General features: G+C 36.1%; 1 protein-coding gene across 1 annotated transcript in view; it reads left to right on the plus strand.

Annotated features, from left to right (window-relative positions):
- LOC121417515 (MAM and LDL-receptor class A domain-containing protein 1-like) overlaps positions 1-15158 on the plus strand; it is a 48602-nt gene extending 33444 nt beyond the window's left edge. The window contains exons 26-28 of the mRNA XM_041611237.1: positions 3116-3191; positions 11229-11288; positions 15009-15158. Coding sequence (XP_041467171.1) covers positions 3116-3191; positions 11229-11288; positions 15009-15089 — 217 coding nt within the window. The 3' untranslated portion in view covers positions 15090-15158. The remainder of the gene's footprint in view (positions 1-3115; positions 3192-11228; positions 11289-15008) is intronic.
- Positions 15159-20134: the final 4976 nt, after the last annotated feature.

The raw sequence follows: 20134 nt of genomic DNA on the forward strand, positions 1-20134 counted from the left end.
ACTCGCTGTATGGCCGCCGTAGAGCAAATGTGACCGAGGTATTACCATTTTCTGTACGTTAATTTATTGTTTGGTGCATATTTAAATATGCAAGCTATACAGAATGCAGCTATACGGTTAACAGGTGAAGTACAAAGTTGGAAGGGAAACTAGGCCAAAGAGGCTTTCGTATTACTAACTTTACGTCGGTAAATTATGTTTACCTTAGACACTGGGAATCTAATTCGCAATAATTTGACATACACACATTGCAGATTAATTTAAATATTTGATAGGAAGAAGAAACCAACGGCAATATACACGTATTGTTCAAGTCAAACGTGAAGGTTAAAAAAGAATAGGTATAGAAAAGTTTTAGAAAAATTCAAAGGAAGAAATAAAGTTGGATGAAAAAGGAACCATCAGAATTAAGTTGACAAAATTGAATATTATAAGTAGAACAGGAAAATTGAAAGAAATAATTAAGTCCCCTCCCCCCCCAGCGGACTGGTTTGAAGGGGTGGGGTCACCATGCATAAAATCATGGTACTTGTTGAGGCCTCAGCCCCAGACCCCCCTTCGGTTATGTGGCTCCAGGATGGTAATCAAGAACACTAGGTCACAGAGCACTCTAAATCACAGGGGAAATTTATATAAGAGAATAAAGACGGATCCCAGGTAAAAAGATTTTATAGATTTTCCTGTCCAATATCATGTCGGAGTCACTTAAATGTGTTAATTTGCATTTTCATTCACGCGATATTTTTCATCGGTCATTAAAGTGTAGAATGTGATTAATAGAAGACGCTATAATTCCTTTATAAACACTCAACTCTATTCATGGTCAAGACTACCTCAACTTTGATAATTTCAATATTCATTTTTAAGTGCTTTTGATTTCGTTCGAAGGTAAAGATGTTTGTAATGGTTTTAAAAAGTAACGAAAGTACCTTTTGTTCTGAATTTCGGGCAATGAAATTCAAGGATTGTGCATTTAAGCTACAATGACCGATATGACAGCTTCAGCATCCATTTTATTTTTAAAGTTCAAATAAATTATATTTTATTCGTTTGTTTTGCACGGCATCTGTATTATGTGTGAATATATAAGTTTCTAGAATTCAAATGTTTAAACAAATGCAGTGGCGTACCTAGGATTTTCCACAAGGGGGGGGGGCAAAATCGCCCAAAAAGAGTCCTCAAAAAAGGACATTTCACAGCAAAAACAAATTGACAAGAGGGCTAAATTAAACATAGACCTATGTTAAGCTCAAATTTGAATTTCAACGCTGCCCTTAGTTTTCAGCCTTTTTTCCACCAAAAAACGTTTGCATTTTATGTTTTTAGTGTTTTTTTTTTCACAGTAGCGTTTCAGTGTATTGCTTTAAACGCCATCATTTTGGGACCCAGGTATGATTTATATTGCATCTTTTGCGTGGGGTTTTGCATTTTGTTTACAAAGATGTTAAGGTCAATTCCATATCTTTCCTTTTCACCCGACAATGCTGACTGTGCGGGCTCAGTGTGATGAAAAAAATCTTACCCTCGCCTGAACACTTACTTTCAGAAATTCAATTTCTTAACGGTATGTTCTTCAAAATAAAACAACATGCTCGTGCTAAAGGGCTAAAGCTTAATTGTTCTATTAAAGAAATGAAATCTAAATCTTATTGAATTTTGTCATATACTGAAACCCGAAACGAAAAATTATCAAAAAAATGTGAAAGCATAACTTTTGAAAATGTATACCCCACTGAACTACGCACACCGACACAAGGACACAACGATATCCAGATCAGTGACTAGAGATCGCTCGTTTAATAGTTTGCCTAAGACGTCGATATCGTGGACATAGAGGGCGCTCATGCAGAAACATCTTATCGGAGAGTCAACCGGGGGGTGTCAAAAGAAAAGATAAAAGCGCACGCTTCCGTTTTCGCTGCAAAAGGGAACGCTGTCGTCTTAAATGGCAGAGCACTGGCCCGTAGGAAAGAAAAATGGACAATGGCACGCTGAGCGGGTTCGCCGCAGAATATAAAGGTAAAAACGCACGCACACCTTTGACAAGCCGCCTTAGCACTATTGTGTTCAGTGCGAACTCTGCTTTCTGACAGATAAACTTACGCGGTTTACATTCGACTTTTTCGAGTATTTCTACATTTTTTACAAGATATGGCTCCGCCTCTGAGAGGGAAGAGACCTAGGTTTTTGATCCATACAAAACACTCCACAAAATGGAACTACTTGATACAACTCATATTTTAGTGGTAAAGATAATAACCAATCCATATAATGAGGACATCATTATAAGGAGTATGAAATTTCCTACAACTTTACTACACAATATTTTGTGGATAAATTCATCGTTAGAGAGTTACAAGAAATTGTAATCATGACTATTGGAAGGAGTGAATACGACTCGCGATCCTAAAATCAATGTGGCACAGGGGGGTTTTGTGGCTGGCACAGGGGATTAGCATCGGATTAGCAATGTGGCATTGGGTTAGTAGTGTGCGTGGCATGTTAAGAGTTAAAGGACAAGACCATCCTAACAAAAAGTTGGTTGTTATAAAAAGAGAAAAATCCATCAAGCGTAGCACTGAAAATTTCATCAAAATTAGATGTAATATAAAGTTTTGCTTAATTTCACAAAAATAATCAATGCACATCTTGGTTGGTATATGCAAATGAGGAGACTGATGATGTCATCCACTCACTATTTCTTTTGTATTTTATTATATGAAATATGAAATATTCTCATTTTCTCCTCATTGTCAAGTGAAACAATGATTAAATCCTCCCTGATCATTTGGAATGAGCACTGTTTAATACTATATGTTTCAGTCAAATTGGTCCTTATTGTCAAATCTATAGAAAATGAAATATTGTATACATGTAAATCAAACAATGAATAATTGACATGTTATTACAAATTTCTAAACATATCTCAGTATACAATATGAAATATAAATAGCTTTTCACTCACATTCATTGGCGTGACTGTTTATTTGATTGCAAACAGACCAAAAAAGACAAGATAAGGCAAGATATGATAAGACAACACAATAAATTTGACACACCTCCTTAAAGGTTTGTGTTATCTTTTAATGTTTTCTTTTGTATTTTATAATTGTAGTTCCAAGCTTGAAATAGCAGCCCTCCAAAATCACATGGAAAACCCAGCTTATGACCCAGATGGAATAGGTGGAGATGTAAGTATTAGAGTAAATCAATTTGTTACCGAGAGAGCTCAGGATATAGTTGACAAGGAAGTTAACCCTAACTAAGGTTGGTTTATGCAATCAGAAAAGTTTGAGTAAATTAGTTGTGAAGGTTTGATGAAAATTTGTCAAAAAATAATGCAGTTATTAATTTTTTTTCATTTTCTCTGTCGTGTGATACAATTTCCAAAACTGTGATTTAAAAAAAAAATGAAAGTGATTTTATTTCTATTGGGAATATATCATTAGAGAAATCAACCAATATACCTCAAAACCATATATATTGTAACATGACCGTTTGTACACTTCCAAACTCAGTCTCCTATGCTCTCCTGTACTCAATCAAACTCAGCTCTCCTTTAATTAAACTAAAATTATTAAACTGAAGATAGGGTGAACACAAAATAAATTAGAAGTTGACAAGATGAAGTCCAGATCAGCACTGACTTTACTTTCCAATCTTCTCCTCTGCCAATGAACCCACATTGGATAATCTTAGAAATCAACCAATGAAATACAAGGAAAATGGTATGAACTATAAAATGAACTAACCCTATTTAAAAATAAGAACCAATCAGAGAATAGAGAAGGGTGATCATGAGTTAAACTGAATCCTAATGAGAATTAAACAATAAGACCATGTGGAGTGGAAAGCTAATGGAAAACCAGGAAGCATGACTGAGGGGAAACTGAATGAATGAATGAAATGCAATGAACCTGTGTTGCTATGTGAGATGTATTGTGGAGATGGAATGAAAGATGAGATCATGACAATGTATGTGGATTGAGAGGATGGAAAGAAGGATGAGATGAGTAGGAATGGAAATAAACAAGTTGAATGTAAACAATAAAGTATGGAAAGCCAAATGTAAGAGTACAGATTAAATAGAACCAGCAAAATTTACTGTTACATAAGATTCCCTCTTCATTAAAAATGTCCTCATTTTTCAATATACACTCCTAAGTTTTTAAGTTTCTATTCATGTTTCTACCAAACTTTTTTTTTTAACGGGCCAAAAATTCAAGAGGATAAAAAAAATAATGAAGGAACCTTAAATTTCAACTGTTCACAGTAATATCAATAAGTCATTACTTTTGCAACAATCAGCAGAACTGACATATTTCCAAACCCAATCTATGTAATAATTGCTTTCTTTTATAGCGGTCGTCACTAAACAGACGATTTCAGAGAATGAAAAAGAAAATGTATATTCTGACTTCGATATTTCTTTCGAAGAGAAATAAGAATTATTCAAATCAGTATTAACTATTACCAATGGCCATCTGACTGTTAGTTGCAAAAGCACAAATAGTATACCGGTACATGTATATTAATACAATATGTATCAGCATATTGTTGTTGCATGAGTATTTTCGAATAAACAATTAGCTTTCTTTTTTTTTTCAAACTTAATTTTTTCTTGCGATATTTGTGAATTTAGATAAAATATCAATTTTTTTTCAAACATATATTACTTTTTTTTCACTAGTATTCCAAACCAATATCCTTAAAAAGCTTTGCTTGTCCAAAAGGGAAAAAAAAAATATACAACAAACTGCCATAAGCGAAAATGGATCATGCATCATCAAACAAAATTGCCAACTTTGCAACCAATCTAAGTTTTGTTTCGTGAACATTTGGTCCTTGCTTTTTTTTTTTTTTTTTTTAAGATTCAAACTGTCTTAACAAAATCCATTCCATTTTTCAAACATACTGTGCCTTTTTTGATGGAATAGAGATAAAATTCTTATATTTCCAAAATCAAGTATCCATATTTGATATATAATGAAAATATTTGCTTTTTTTGTGCAAAATCAAGTTAATCAATAGTATGGCTAGTTGCAAAAATGATATTTTTAAGAATATTCATATAAATATGTACTATAAGTTCTGCAACCGAATACTTTCTAGATCAAAATTTAAATCCTTGTACGAAACAATCCAATCTTCAATATAATTGCATTTTTTTGTTGTAGAGAGTGACTGAGAGTAAATTTTCATGAAATCTACATGACAATCAAAAGTATTGCCACAAATCTTTTATCTTTTGATTTAAAGATATTTTTTAATTTAACCAATTGTTTCTCTACTTTCATATAGATGTTATCTCAGTCAGAGGACATTAATGCATATATCATTCAAAGAAAAACTGTTTTGCATTCAAAATTTGCCAAGATCTTTTTTTTTTGTTTAAAGAAATAAAATCTTGAAATGCAGTATCAACACATTTTTAGAGGGTAAATACAATGCAGTCAAAATTGCATTACAATCATGAAATCCGATTGCTGCTTTTATATCTGATTCCATTTTCAATCTTTTACTTATCAAGGTGGTGTTTTTTTTTTCAATCGAGGTAAAATGAAAATAAGTCCTATGAACACATCATTTAAAGCCATAAACTATACCACTTTAATGTTCCTAGGACTTGATTTGTCTTTGTCGAAACATTAAATGTGTTTATGTTTTTTAAGTTAGAAGATTTAAAAACCAAACTTCAAACAAGTAATGACTGCAAATGTATTTTCCTTCTAGTGAATATCCAAAAGGGAAAAAAAAATACATTGGTAGGAAATTCTGTGATCAATACAAAAAAAGATGTGTTGCCGTAGAAAATTCTCATCACATAACTCTTCTGTCGATGATGAATGTTCTATCAAAGTCTGTATTTGAATGTCTTAAAATTTGGCTGATCGATCCGGTTCAATGTTATTGTTCATAGTCTTTATATCTTGATGGTTTCTTAACAGAGCGACCAGATCTAGTTCTTATAGTGGGTACCATCAGGGGTTGATCATCGCGGGGAGGTTGAGCCAAAGGTTGGTCAACATCCGGGGGTTGAGCCAAGGGTTGGTCATCATCCAGGGGTTGAGCCAAGGGTTGGTCATCATCCGGGGGTTGAGCCAAAGGTTGGTCATCATCCAGGGGTTGAGCCAAGGGTTGGTCATCATCCGGGGGTTGAGCCAAGGATTGGTCATCAGAGGGTCGAGCCAAGGATTGGTCATTAGGTAGGCGATGTCCCTCAGAGCAAGAGGCTGGACTACGGGATGGATGTAGTCCATCAGAAGAGTTTTGGGGTAGATCGTCGGGATGGAGACGACCATTGGGGAGGTTTGCCTGGCCTCCACTCCAAGATGGTGGGAGGGAGCCAGACAAAGGTGTGAAGGAAGGGCGAGAGGTCATATTGTGAGTATGACCACTAGGCATGAAGTAAGGATGATAGGTCATATTGTGAGTATGACCATTAGGCATGAAGTAAGGATGATTGGTCATATTGTGAGTATGACCATCAGGGAGACTTTGACTGAAGTAAGGATGTCTGCCAGAAGGAGGATATTTGAAGGAGTTACCATCTGATGGGTCCGTGGAAGATCGATATGGTTTGATGCGATTCTTGTGTATCACCAACTCTTTCCTGTCATCATCTAGACCATGGATTCGAACTGTGGGCCCCATTGAAGAAACAATTCTGTAGGGTCCTTTCCAGTTAGCTGCAAGCTTACTTCTACTCATAGCAGGATTGTTGAGCCAAACCAGATCTCCAGGAAGATATTGGATATTTCTTTCCTTCTTATTGTAAGTAGCTTGCTGTTTGACTCTAGCTGCATTATTGCGTGAAGCAGCATACTGAAATGCTCGATGTAGGCGAGAACGCAGATCTTGAACATACTGATGATGGGTGATACCAGTCGATCTTGTGTCTGGGGATGGTACGGAATGGGGGAGGCGAACTTCTCTGCCATACAGTAAGAAGAAAGGTGTATACCCAGTTGACGAATGTACAGTTGAATTGTAAGCTAATTCAACCTGTTTCAGATGTTGATCCCATTCACCTCCTCTTTCTGCCAAGTATTTAGCCAGCTGGTCTTTGACGATACGGTTGGTTCGTTCTACTATGCCAGCACCCTGGGGGTGGTAAGGAGATGAGCGGGTTTTCTTGATACCAAACTGTTTACAAAGTTGACGAACAAGAGAAGATTCGAACTGACGTCCCTGATCAGTATGTAATACATCAGGTGAACCGTGTTCCCTGACATAATCTTCAAACAAGTGTTTTGATACTGTGGTAGCTGTTTGATCCTTCATAGCATAAAGATTGATGAATTTTGAGAAGTGATCCACAACTACAAGGATGTAGGAAGAACCAGAGGAAGTGCGGGGTAACATCGCAATATCAGCAAAAACCGTTTGGAATGGGTAGCTTGTCTTAACACTCTGTAGTGGTGCTTGATGAGAGGGAGTTGGGTTTCTGAACGACTCACATGCCATGCAAGTCTCACAGTGGTCTACTATATCTCGGTGCATGTAAGGCCAGTACATATCATTTTCGGCTCGAGACAGTGTTCTCTCTGTACTAAAGTGTCCAGAAGTAGGATGACTATGGAGTAGTTTGAGAACTTCAGGCACCAAACTCTGTGGGATAACAGCTTGATAGAGGATAGTTGACTTTTTCAGGTCTCTCTTTGTGCGATAAAGGATGCCATCCTCTACCTTGAAACGATTCAATTGCCATAGGAAACGTCTCATTCTTGGTGAATAACGGCGTATTTCTCTAGGACCAAGTTTTACTTTTTCAATCACCATGTGTTTGACAACTTGTACATCTTTGTCTAACTGCTGATGACGAAAGATTTTAAGTCGTAGGCCATTAAGGATCTCTGACGATGAAGGAGGAAGACGAGCATCATCGTCTGATTTTGAGGATGTCTCTGATGTAGGAAGACATTGTTTGCTATTTGACTCTGGATAGTCAGGTGATTCAGGCAACGAAGGAGGAAGGTAAGGCCTATTTACTTCAGGCTTCTCTCTTGGTGCATCTGTTTGTGTACCTACTGAACAAGTAATCTTGCTAATGTTCATGGCACACACACGAGACTTCGAAGGAGGGAGGTGCGTACCAGTGTTTGATGGGGCCGTCGGTGAGGTAGTTGATGGCTGGCCCACAACATCAACTAACGGTCGTTTCCCTGCCTATCAGAGAAATGTACTCTCCTTGGAGAATGAGGACGAAAGGATGTATCCACATTACCATGACGTTCAGGTCGGCGATAGTCATCATAGTATCTATCACGACGGAGGGGGCTTCTTCCTCTGTCTCGTCTGTCACTAGGACTTGGTGAACGTCGCCAATCATCATTGAAGTTCCCACGAGGACTCGGTGATCGTCGGCGAAATTTATCAGCATAATTACGATGGAGGGGGCTTGCTGCTCTTTCTCGACTATGATACTCATAATCTGGGGAGTCATAGCCATGATGGACGGGGCTTGTCTCTCTTTCCCGTCGGAAATCAGGATACCGCCTTGGACTAGGACTGAATGCTCGATGTCGGTCCTCTTTGAAATGAGAACGAGGCGATTTGTCTCTACTTTGGGTACGAGATGTAGGGCGAAGTGTCAGTGAAGAAAATTTCTTCTCAAGATCTTCAAGACGATCTAAAACTTTCTGAAGAGAAGGGTGATCAGAAGTTTCCTCGGATGGAGAGACAGCTGCACTGGGGGTTTCGGTCTGTCTGCCGAAAATATGAGCTCTCTCAATTCTATTAGCCAACTCGACAGCCTCTTGGAAAGTCTTTGCTCCCATTTCGTGGATTTTCACTTGCAAAACATTGCTCAGGCCAGCGACAAATCTTCGGAACTTCTCCCCTTCCTTGGCATTATCACCATAAGAAGGAAAAGCTTCCTCGACCAATGATGCAATGGCAGCTGCGTACACAGGGATCTGCTCTCCCGGCTGCCTCACTCGAGCTGTAATACATGACTGGAATGTAGTAATAAAATCAGACTGACCAAAAATTGCGGATAGTCTCTCTTTGGCCTGTTTAAAGTCGGCCTGTTCACTTGGAGGAAGACTTTCCCATACAGAGAAAGCAGGTCCTGTCAATTTGGAGGGAAGGACAAATTGAAGCTTGTCGGCCACTGATGAGTCAGCCGCTGCAACTACCTCCAATCTCCTAACCCATTGTCTAAAGTCCTTTCCGTCTTCGCCAGAGAAGAACTCTGGCAATTCAATTCGAAACATGACTATGTCGATGAAGGATGAAATAGGCGAATAGGTTTGAGGTATTCGTATAATTATGAAGGAGGGAGATTTCCTTTTCTTCTCTAGTAAATACTTGTCTCAAGTAGAGAAAAATGAATTAAATATAGATCTTCATTGCTTGGATACAAAGCTAATGTCAAGATCTGAGCACCAATATGAAGGAGGAAGATATACCACCAGATTGTTTGGATGCAAAGAGATCTATATCAGTTAAACTACATCTGAAGGAGGGAGATTTACAACAAGAGTTAGAACTCTTATATCTAAACTCCAATAGCTGGCATGTCAGGACATATGAGAGGAAGACACCAGATGAAGTAGGGCGACCAACTCAGCCAACATCAAAACAAGGATGTAGCAAAAATATTACAAAATCTAGCCAGGAGCTATAATGTAAATGACTAGAAAATGAGTGCTGCTGGAATGCTGGACTATATACTGTTATCAAATGAAGTAGGGTGTAAAATACAAACAAAATGTAGGTAGACTCACCAATAATAATGTATCAAAATACATGAAGAAGGGTGGAGCTCAGAAATATGAAGGAGGAAGAAAATGTTGATGCTGACAAAACAGGAATGGCATAGACTGGAAGCAAAAATATATGAAGTGAGGGCGTGGCTGGATCAGGTCCGGATAAGACAACGGAACACCGCTGGCACCAGTTGTAACATGACCGTTTGTACACTTCCAAACTCAGTCTCCTATGCTCTCCTGTACTCAATCAAACTCAGCTCTCCTTTAATTAAACTAAAATTATTAAACTGAAGATAGGGTGAACACAAAATAAATTAGAAGTTGACAAGATGAAGTCCAGATCAGCACTGACTTTACTTTCCAATCTTCTCTTCTGCCAATGTACCCACATTGGATAATCATAGAAATCAACCAATCAAATACAAGGAAAATGGTATGAACTATAAAATGAACTAACCCTATTTAAAAATAAGAACCAATCAGAGAATAGAGAAGGGTGATCATGAGTTAAACTGAATCCTAATGAGAATTAAACAATAAGACCATGTGGAGTGGAAAGCTAATGGAAAACCAGGAAGCATGACTGAGGGGAAACTGAATGAATGAATGAAATGCAATGAACCTGTGTTGCTATGTGAGATGTATTGTGGAGATGGAATGAAAGATGAGATCATGACAATGTATGTGGATTGAGAGGATGGAAAGAAGGATGAGATGAGTAGGAATGGAAATAAACAAGTTGAATGTAAACAATAAAGTATGGAAAGCCAAATGTAAGAGTACAGATTAAATAGAACCAGCAAAATTAACTGTTACAATATCTATCGCCGGTAGTCATCGGCACCACTGTATCTCGATGGGACACCTATTTCAGAGAAAATTGACTTCAAAGCTGACTATACTTTGTTTAGAATTTCCCTGTACCAATACGCAATAGGGCATACAACAGCCCTGACCATGGCTTCAATATCCGTGATCATGCAAACGTTTCCCTCTTTGACGTGCAAAGTCAATACAATACAGATACAATGGTTTGGCTGTCTGCGCATTTGCATATTAAGTGTGCGCACCTGTTGTTTGCTTTGTCACAATACACATCTCCAATTGGATTTGTGCATTTCTCCTAAATTTGTATGGCATCGCCTAGAAAATTTCCTTAATACTTGAAAAAAAATAAACTGCTCGCTAGAAAGTTATGTGTGTTTAGAGTAGGACTTGTACATTCACTTTCTGCAAAATTCTCAGACTCAATTTTTTGACCATTTGTTGTGTTTTTTAATTGGGACTTGGTCTAATTTCCATGCAGTAAGGTCTGCTGTCCATTTGGGGTATGTCATTGGGACTTACCACCCTTTTTGACCTTCATATTATTGTGTGTTGGGGCAAAATTAGATTATGTTGCAATAAGAGGGGAAAGGGAAGCTCATATCAAATGGAATATCAAAATTGCATGAGCTTACTTATGATAAATTTTACTAACATTATTTTGATTCTTTGTGTTTTAAATTTTAGATTGTATTAAGAGACATGGAAAAGAAACCAGTAGATATCGAACCACGTTACCAGTCTTTCGTAAGTCTGTTTTGAAATTCAATAAACATTTTTTATGTTTGATATTACTTTTGTTTATCATGGCTTTTTACTCAAGATCTGATTATATTTTTACACAGTATCATCAATTTCTTACAGACAGAATAAACTTGTTTTTTGATGATACCAAGGAGATATCTCCTTGATGATACATAGTGAATTGATATAGCAGATACCAAGGAGATATCTCCTTGATGATACATAGTGAATTGATATAGCAGATACCAAGGAGATATCTCCTTGATGATACATAGTAAATTGATATAGCAGATACCAAGGAGATATCTCCTTGATGATACATAGTGAATTGATAGAGCAGATACCAAGGAGATATCTCCTTGATGATACATAGTGAATTGATAGAGCAGATACCAAGGAGATATCTCCTTGATGATACATAGTGAATTGATATAGCAGATACCAAGGAGATATCTCCTTGATGATACATAGTGAATTGATATAGCAGATACCAAGGAGATATCTCCTTGATGATACATAGTGAATTGATATAGCAGATACCAAGGAGATATCTCCTTGATCATACATAGTGAATTGATATAGCAGATACCAAGGAGATATCTCCTTGATCATACATAGTGAATTGATATAGCAGATACCAAGGAGATATCTCCTTGATCATACATAGTGAATTGATATAGCAGATACCAAGGAGATATCTCCTTGATGATACATAGTGAATTGATATAGCAGATACCAAGGAGATATCTCCTTGATCATACATAGTGAATAGATATAGCAGATACCAAGGAGATATCTCCTTGATGATACATAGTGAATTGATATAGCAGATACCAAGGAGATATCTCTTTGTTGATACATAGTGAATTGATGTAGCAGATACCAAGGAGATATCTCCTTGATGATACATAGTGAATTGATATAGCAGATACCAAGGAGATATCTCCTTGATGATACATAGTGAATTGATATAGCAGATACCAAGGAGATATCTCCTTGATGATACATAGTGAATTGATATAGCAGATACCAAGGAGATATCTCCTTGATGATACATAGTGAATTGATAGAGCAGATACCAAGGAGATATCTCCTTGTTGATACATAGTGAATTGATATAGCAGATACCAAGGAGATATCTCCTTGATGATACATAGTATATTGATATAGCAGATACCAAGGAGATATCTCTTTGTTGATACATAGTGAATTGATGTAGCAGATACCAAGGAGATATCTCCTTGATGATACATAGTGAATTGATATAGCAGATACCAAGGAGATATCTCCTTGATGATACATAGTGAATTGATATAGCAGATACCAAGGAGATATCTCCTTGATGATACATAGTGAATTGATATAGCAGATACCAAGGAGATATCTCCTTGATGATACATAGTGAATTGATATAGCAGATACCAAGGAGATATCTCCTTGATGATACATAGTGAATTGATATAGCAGATACCAAGGAGATATCTCCTTGATGATACATAGTGAATTGATAGAGCAGATACCAAGGAGATATCTCCTTGATGATACATAGTGAATTGATATAGCAGATACCAAGGAGATATCTCCTTGATGATACATAGTGAATTGATATAGCAGATACCAAGGAGATATCTCCTTGATGATACATAGTGAATTGATATAGCAGATACCAAGGAGATATCTCCTTGATGATACATAGTGAATTGATATAGCAGATACCAAGGAGATATCTCCTTGATCATACATAGTGAATTGATATAGCAGATACCAAGGAGATATCTCCTTGATGATACATAGTGAATTGATATAGCAGATACCAAGGAGATATCTCCTTGATGATACATAGTGAATTGATATAGCAGATACCAAGGAGATATCTCCTTGATGATACATAGTGAATTGATATAGCAGATACCAAGGAGATATCTCCTTGATGATACATAGTGAATTGATATAGCAGATACCAAGGAGGTATCTCCTTGATGATACATAGTGAATTGATATAGCAGATACCAAGGAGATATCTCCTTGATGATACATAGTGAATTGATAGAGCAGATACCAAGGAGATATCTCCTTGATGATACATAGTGAATTGATATAGCAGATACCAAGGAGATATCTCCTTGATGATACATAGTGAATTGATATAGCAGATACCAAGGAGATATCTCCTTGATGATACATAGTGAATTGATATAGCAGATACCAAGGAGATATCTCCTTGATGATACATAGTGAATTGATAGAGCAGATACCAAGGAGATATCTCCTTGATGATACATAGTGAATTGATATAGCAGATACCAAGGAGGTATCTCCTTGATGATACATAGTGAATTGATATAGCAGATACCAAGGAGATATCTCCTTGATGATACATAGTGAATTGATATAGCAGATACCAAGGAGATATCTCCTTGATGATACATAGTGAATTGATATAGCAGATACCAAGGAGATATCTCCTTGATGATACATAGTGAATTGATATAGCAGATACCAAGGAGGTATCTTTTTGATGATACATAGTGAATTGATATAGCAGATACCAAGGAGATATCTCCTTGTTGATACATAGTGAATTGATATAGCAGATACCAAGGAGATATCTCCTTGATGATACATAGTGAATTGATATAGCAGATACCAAGGAGATATCTCCTTGATGATACATAGTGAATTGATATAGCGTGGCTCCCATGCTTTTAGTGTATAGAAATTTATTAAGAACTTTTTGTTCTTTATTTTTTTTGCTCACAGTCAAATAAAATAAAATGTTCATCTATAGTTACACTGCTGAATATTATTGTTAATTTTGTGACCTTGAAAAGCCGACCATCAGGTTGAATGCAGTCTCAACTGAATTATTTTGAAAAAAAAAATGTGTCACCAAGAGTTGTTTTGAATATGTTGTTCAAATCTTGATTCATGTTTGAAATTTCAGGTTTAGGACTCGTCTTACACATGCATGGCTTTTTCCTCATGTATCACTGTCTTTTTGTCACAATATATTCTCATGATTGTTTGATAGATCATGAACCAATGGAGGATAATCAATATTCATATTTTTAAATTTTTTTTTACATATTCATGAGGGAAAATGAATGACAATTATTACCTTTTTTTCTTTGAATCATCGTCATTTTCTCACCGGATTGTTCAGGGAATTATGTTACGTTCTTGAAATTCTTTGGTTTTTTGAAAGCTTCTCCAGTACCAAAGTGACTTATTACTATTCTTAATTACAATTGTATGAATATGAAACAACTGCAAGAATCACCAGCATTGTTGAAGGTCAAAGACAATAGTTGCAGCAAACAATTATTTCATGAGAAAGTCTTTTAAATCAAGGTTGATTGTCAAAATATTAACATACATCTACATCTAAAAAATCATGATATCTTAGCTCAAAATCGATAATTCTGATGATCTTTAACATAGAAAAGCATACATGTATGTGGGACAGTGTATTAAAATTGCTTTGAAAAATGTCTGACGTTTGATGGAATTCCAAGCTTATTTTGCTTGTTTCTTATTAATTACACATTTTTTCCAGAGCTTTATGGCACATAATTTTTTAATTAATACATACATGTACAAACACTTTGGTGGTCTATTCTGTTCGAACTCATTTTTAAGATCGTTACCACAACTGGTATTTATCTTAAATTTAATCTAAATCTGAATTTATATTTTATTGACTCCCTCATTTTTCCCTTACAGGCTCCAGTAGTGAATCCAGATGAAGGCTTTGAAAATCCTATGTATGCAAGCATGAGGTCACCGGATCAATCTATCATCTAATTAATCAAAAGATACACACGTTTTTCTAAGGTTTACCAATTTAACTCCTTAAATTGGTAACAATGAACATTTTTTTTTTACCCAGTTCTGTGAAATATAACGCAAGTCAGAATGAATAACAATTACAAAATTTCAATTGGAATTTTCAGCAAGTTTTGTATGATGTTGTTAATGATAAGTTTTGATCAAGTTGCATTTATTTACAACCCTGCATTGCACACATTTCTTTTTCTTAATAGTGCATTTTTCTTTTTCAACCATATTTCATATTAAGTAATGTAGTACCTAGTGATCAGACATCATGAAATACATTTTTATATGACAGGAAAATATCAACCTTCAAGAGGCATTCCAAGTGATACATTTGTTCTTTCATTTTGTTCTCTTTTTGCTAAACATGTTGACTGAAAATATAAGTAAGCAAATCAAATTGTATATGGCATGAATTGAATGTTACTGAAGAGGATGAAAGCTGTAAAGTTAAGAGAAATAGATATATGACAGGCAAAATCTGACCCAACAAGGAATTGACCAGGGTAAAAAAGGTCAAAATAATAAAAAAAATATTATTTGATGGAAAATGAAAATTTACGTCATTTCAAGTTTTTGTTCTTTTTTCGCATGGCAAAGATATTTGTATCAAAGGTAATATATTATTCCCCTTTCATAAACCCAATTATACGGCTAATAGAGGCATAATTTGGACGTAAAATCGGAGGAGGACCAGAGTTTTCCGCATTGTTTTGATGCTGCAATTATCCGCATAATAGCAGCATCTGGACCAGATTTTGACTTTATTTCGAAAGTAATGCGGATATTTGTCATGGAGCGGTCACAAGGTCTCCCTTTTCAACACAACCGCATCGGAAGGGGTGTTTGTGGTTGCCATGACAATTATCCTCCTTTTTCAGGACGGGCGCTCATAAAAATAGTGCGGATTATTTTTGGAGTTTATGAATGCAATTTTTATTGAATTGAACCACATTAATCTTAGACGGATAATTGGAGGATAGGTTTATGAAAGGGGTATTAGAGAAGGGAAGATGATGTCACAGAATACTTCTCCTATATTTTATGAAGAATTTGTTTGCAAAAGGGGTTAGATCCACTAGAGACCATTCCAAGAAAAATAATTTTGTCCCTCATTTGCACACTGACCCAGATGTTCACATAACTCAATCGCCTTTCAACCGATTTTAATGACATTTTATAGTGTTGCTTTTACCCCCATTTTTCTCTGTTCAAATCATTTAGTTTGGGTGGACTGCTGGGGGTGGACCTCTATACCAACTTCTTCCTATGTTGCTAAGAAAGTGTCATAAACTCATTTATGATTATTGCTAGCAGAATTATGTTTCCTTTAAATAAGATATGCTATGGTGGATTTTCTTTTGAAACTTATTGCGATTAATATCTACATTCCATATTTCCTTTGTACCTCATAAGTTTTTGAATGTAAATAAGCTTTGTTGGTAGTATGTTTACAAATGCATAAGATGTCAGTGGAATATACTTTGTGTTTGTATAATGATATGGGAGTGATTGTTAGCAATATAAATTATGAAATGTTGGTTGGTCAGTTGCATAATGAGAATATCAGTGACTATCACTCTTTGCATTGGAAGTTATATTCATTAGCTGAATGACAGATTCATTGGCGGCGGAAGCCAAAAAAATTAGGGGAGAATAAGGGGGGAGCCTATGGACAGAGATGTGCTTTAACCCAATCTAGGCCAAGGTAGATATGCGGGTGGGGGGATGGGGCCTCCCAGACCCCCCCTGTGAGGTCTTGGCCATCGACCAGAGTCACCACGCCAAAAAAAAATCTATTGGCATTCAGATTGTCTGGGACGCAATCTACAATATGGAATAATAATTTATTTCATGAAATATTGCAGTTAATTGATGATGCTAATTTATGCATAATCAATATTTGGAAAATCATACCTTTTCCTCTAACTCCCTAAATAAAGCTCCAAACATTCTAATATTTGGTGTAGAAACTCTTTGTGGTGTTCTTTGCAAATCAATTTCTCTTGTATTATATTGATTTTGCAATTTCTTATGTATTTCTTTGTTTTCTCCACCTTTTGTTTTTCATTGTTTTTTCATTGAACTTTGTCGGGGACTCTTTTAAGATCATAAACAGCACAACATAAATACCTTTAGACTATAAAAAGTAGAAATATTAATACATTTATGATTTTTGGTAGAAAACACAATTTTCATTGACTTGCACACAAAATAATTTTTTCGTCTCACATGCATAGCAGAGCTGAGACTATAGGCGCCGCTCTTCCGACAGCGGCGGCGGCAGCAGAGTCAACACCAAATCTTAACCGAAGGTTAAGTTTTTGAAATGTCATCATAACTTAGAAAGTATATGGACCTACACTGTATTTTATGAAACTTAGACATAAGGTTTATAAAGTATCACTGAACATTCTGCATGAGTTTCCTGTCACATGACCAAGGTCAAAGGTCATTTAGGGTCAATGAACTTTGGCCAAATTGGGGGTATTTGTTGAATTACCATCATAACTTTGAAAGTTTATAGATCTGATTCATGAAACTTGGACCTAATAGTAATCAAGTATCACTGAACATCCTGTGGCATTTCAGGTCACATGACCAAGGTCAAAGGTCAATGAACTTTGGCCATGGTGGGGGTATTTGTTGAATTACCATATCTCTATAACTGTATTGGTCTAGTTCATAAAACGTGGACATAAGAGTAACCAAGTATCACTAAACATCTTGTGCAAGTTATAGTACTTGTCAAAGTAAGCACTGCTGCTATATTGAATTGCGTGATGCAGATGAGACCGCCAGAGGCATTCCACTTGTTGAGTAATGTTGGGTCTGACATGCACTTGTGACATGTTGCTTAATTTTGAAATTGTGTACCCAGGCGTCTCAAATTTGGTCTGTCAGTGAGCGATGCAGTCAAAAAGTTTTGTGTGGCAAAAATATTGCGCGAAATGTTGAGGGGGGCCTCTGAGGCCCCCCCCCCCCCGCCTAGATTAATTCAGGCACATGAGGGCCACATGGAAGGGGGAGCTTTGTGAGAGGTTTCAAATACACAAATGTTTATGTGTTATGTTAGTTCTTTAAAATGGTAATGAAAATCAGATTTTTTTTGTTGAGAAATATACAAGTAAAAGTGTCAAAACAAATATCTGATGAAATATGTATTAAAATAACAATGGAAATTATCGGCAATATTTTCATGATCATATGCATTATGAAATTAAGTGATTTTAATCAATAAAAATAGGATACAGTTATGCATTTGAGTGTAAAACAATCTGTGCATTTGATTTGTCCACAACATCATGGCTTTCAGCAGGTTTAGTGACATTTCAGAATGGGGGGGGGGGGCTGTAAGCATAACTCACATAAGTTATAGTCATGAAGGAGGTATGCCACACATATACTGTTTAAAAAAAGGGAAAACAGTTTTGTTACAATAAATTTGTAAGGTTACATGCACCAAATATCTATTTTCTGCAATTTTATCTAAATTATGCATGTAAAATTACACAATGCAGTAAGATTCTCTGCTGCAGGAATTTTTGTTTTTTTAAGTAGAAATTTTCTAACAGTGTAGAAACAATGTCATTAGCAATTAAGCCCTTTTTTTCTTTTTTAAGAGTCGCTTTAAAGTAGCTTTCGTTCATGGTAGTATTTGTAATATTTTATTATGGTTTCTAACAATGGTCCTATGTATTTGAAGGATACATGTATTTCATGCCGTTGTCAAGGATTAATTTTTGTTATTGAACACTTTTAATTTTGTTGTAATATTGCATATTGTTCATGTTATAGGATTTTCATACACTAGCTAATAATTGACATTTTCCTTTACAGATTTTATTAATTTGATATCCTATTCTGGAATTTGTGAATGTGTATGTTATGTTGTAATGTATCAAAATATGTTATACCATTTGTCAATGTGCCTTCATTTGTAAGACAAAAATTATATGAAAATTAATGGAGATATCCTATATAGATAACAGATTAAAAATATTATCTTTATATATTAAACTGAAAAAAGTTGTGAATTTGTGAAATTTGTTCAAGAAAAAATGTTTGGCTTAACAAAATGCATTATGTCCATACCACTATTCCATTCATCAGACTCCATTTACTGTATAAATGTGTTTGAATATGTTGATCTCTATTTTGACCATATTTTCATTCTGTGATACGCACTTCCTAATGTTTGTTTTATTCTTCTCATTAAATGGAAAGTCCACCCAATAACTAAAGAAATATATTCAGGGGGTTTGGAACGATTGTCTTGTGATAGTTTGTTGTGGAGTTATAGGGAGGCGAGGTTAAGGGCATCACTGCTACACCCTTGGGACTTTCTGCTGACGTTGACTGTGGCGAGTGTGTAGAGACGATATGTGAGCCCCACCCCCGGTGGCACTTACATTGACGAGTGGATACCATGCGCGACCAAAAAACACGTACAGGGGATGTCTTCTTCAAGATAGGTCACGTTACGTACGTAACGTAATAAGGGTTTTAAAAATCACGAATTGACTCATTTTAAAAATAATGAAAAAGGGTATCTATTTTCGCTTGGAAAGATACTTGTGAAGGGTCAAATTTGCGAGGGAACAACAAAATCAAGACAAATGTTTTATAAATGATGAACTGTTTGCCCAAGAGTAAACACTACGTGTTCAGGGTACGATTTGCGCGAGATGTGGGGAGGAGGTTGGGCTGTATGAATGATGTAAGTAAATTAGGTAAAACCGACGACCGATTGAAATATCACTGTTTAGGGGTCCAATTCCGTATACTTGCCAAGCGTATCGTTTTCTTTCCAATACTTGTTAAGGGTAGGGTTTTACACGTCCCCGACACACACCAATACTTGTTCAGGGGTTGCATTGTTTAAATATGGAAAATAAGAGTTAAAGGGTGCTTTTCAAGACCCCATGGTCGCGCATGGTATCTACTCGTTAGTGGAAGTACCCCCCCCCCCCCGATGTGAGCCCCGGAATCGTCGTCAATTACGGAGGCCGCTA

Source organism: Lytechinus variegatus, chromosome 6 (assembly GCF_018143015.1).
Source record: "Lytechinus variegatus isolate NC3 chromosome 6, Lvar_3.0, whole genome shotgun sequence".
NCBI lineage: Eukaryota > Metazoa > Echinodermata > Echinoidea > Temnopleuroida > Toxopneustidae > Lytechinus > Lytechinus variegatus.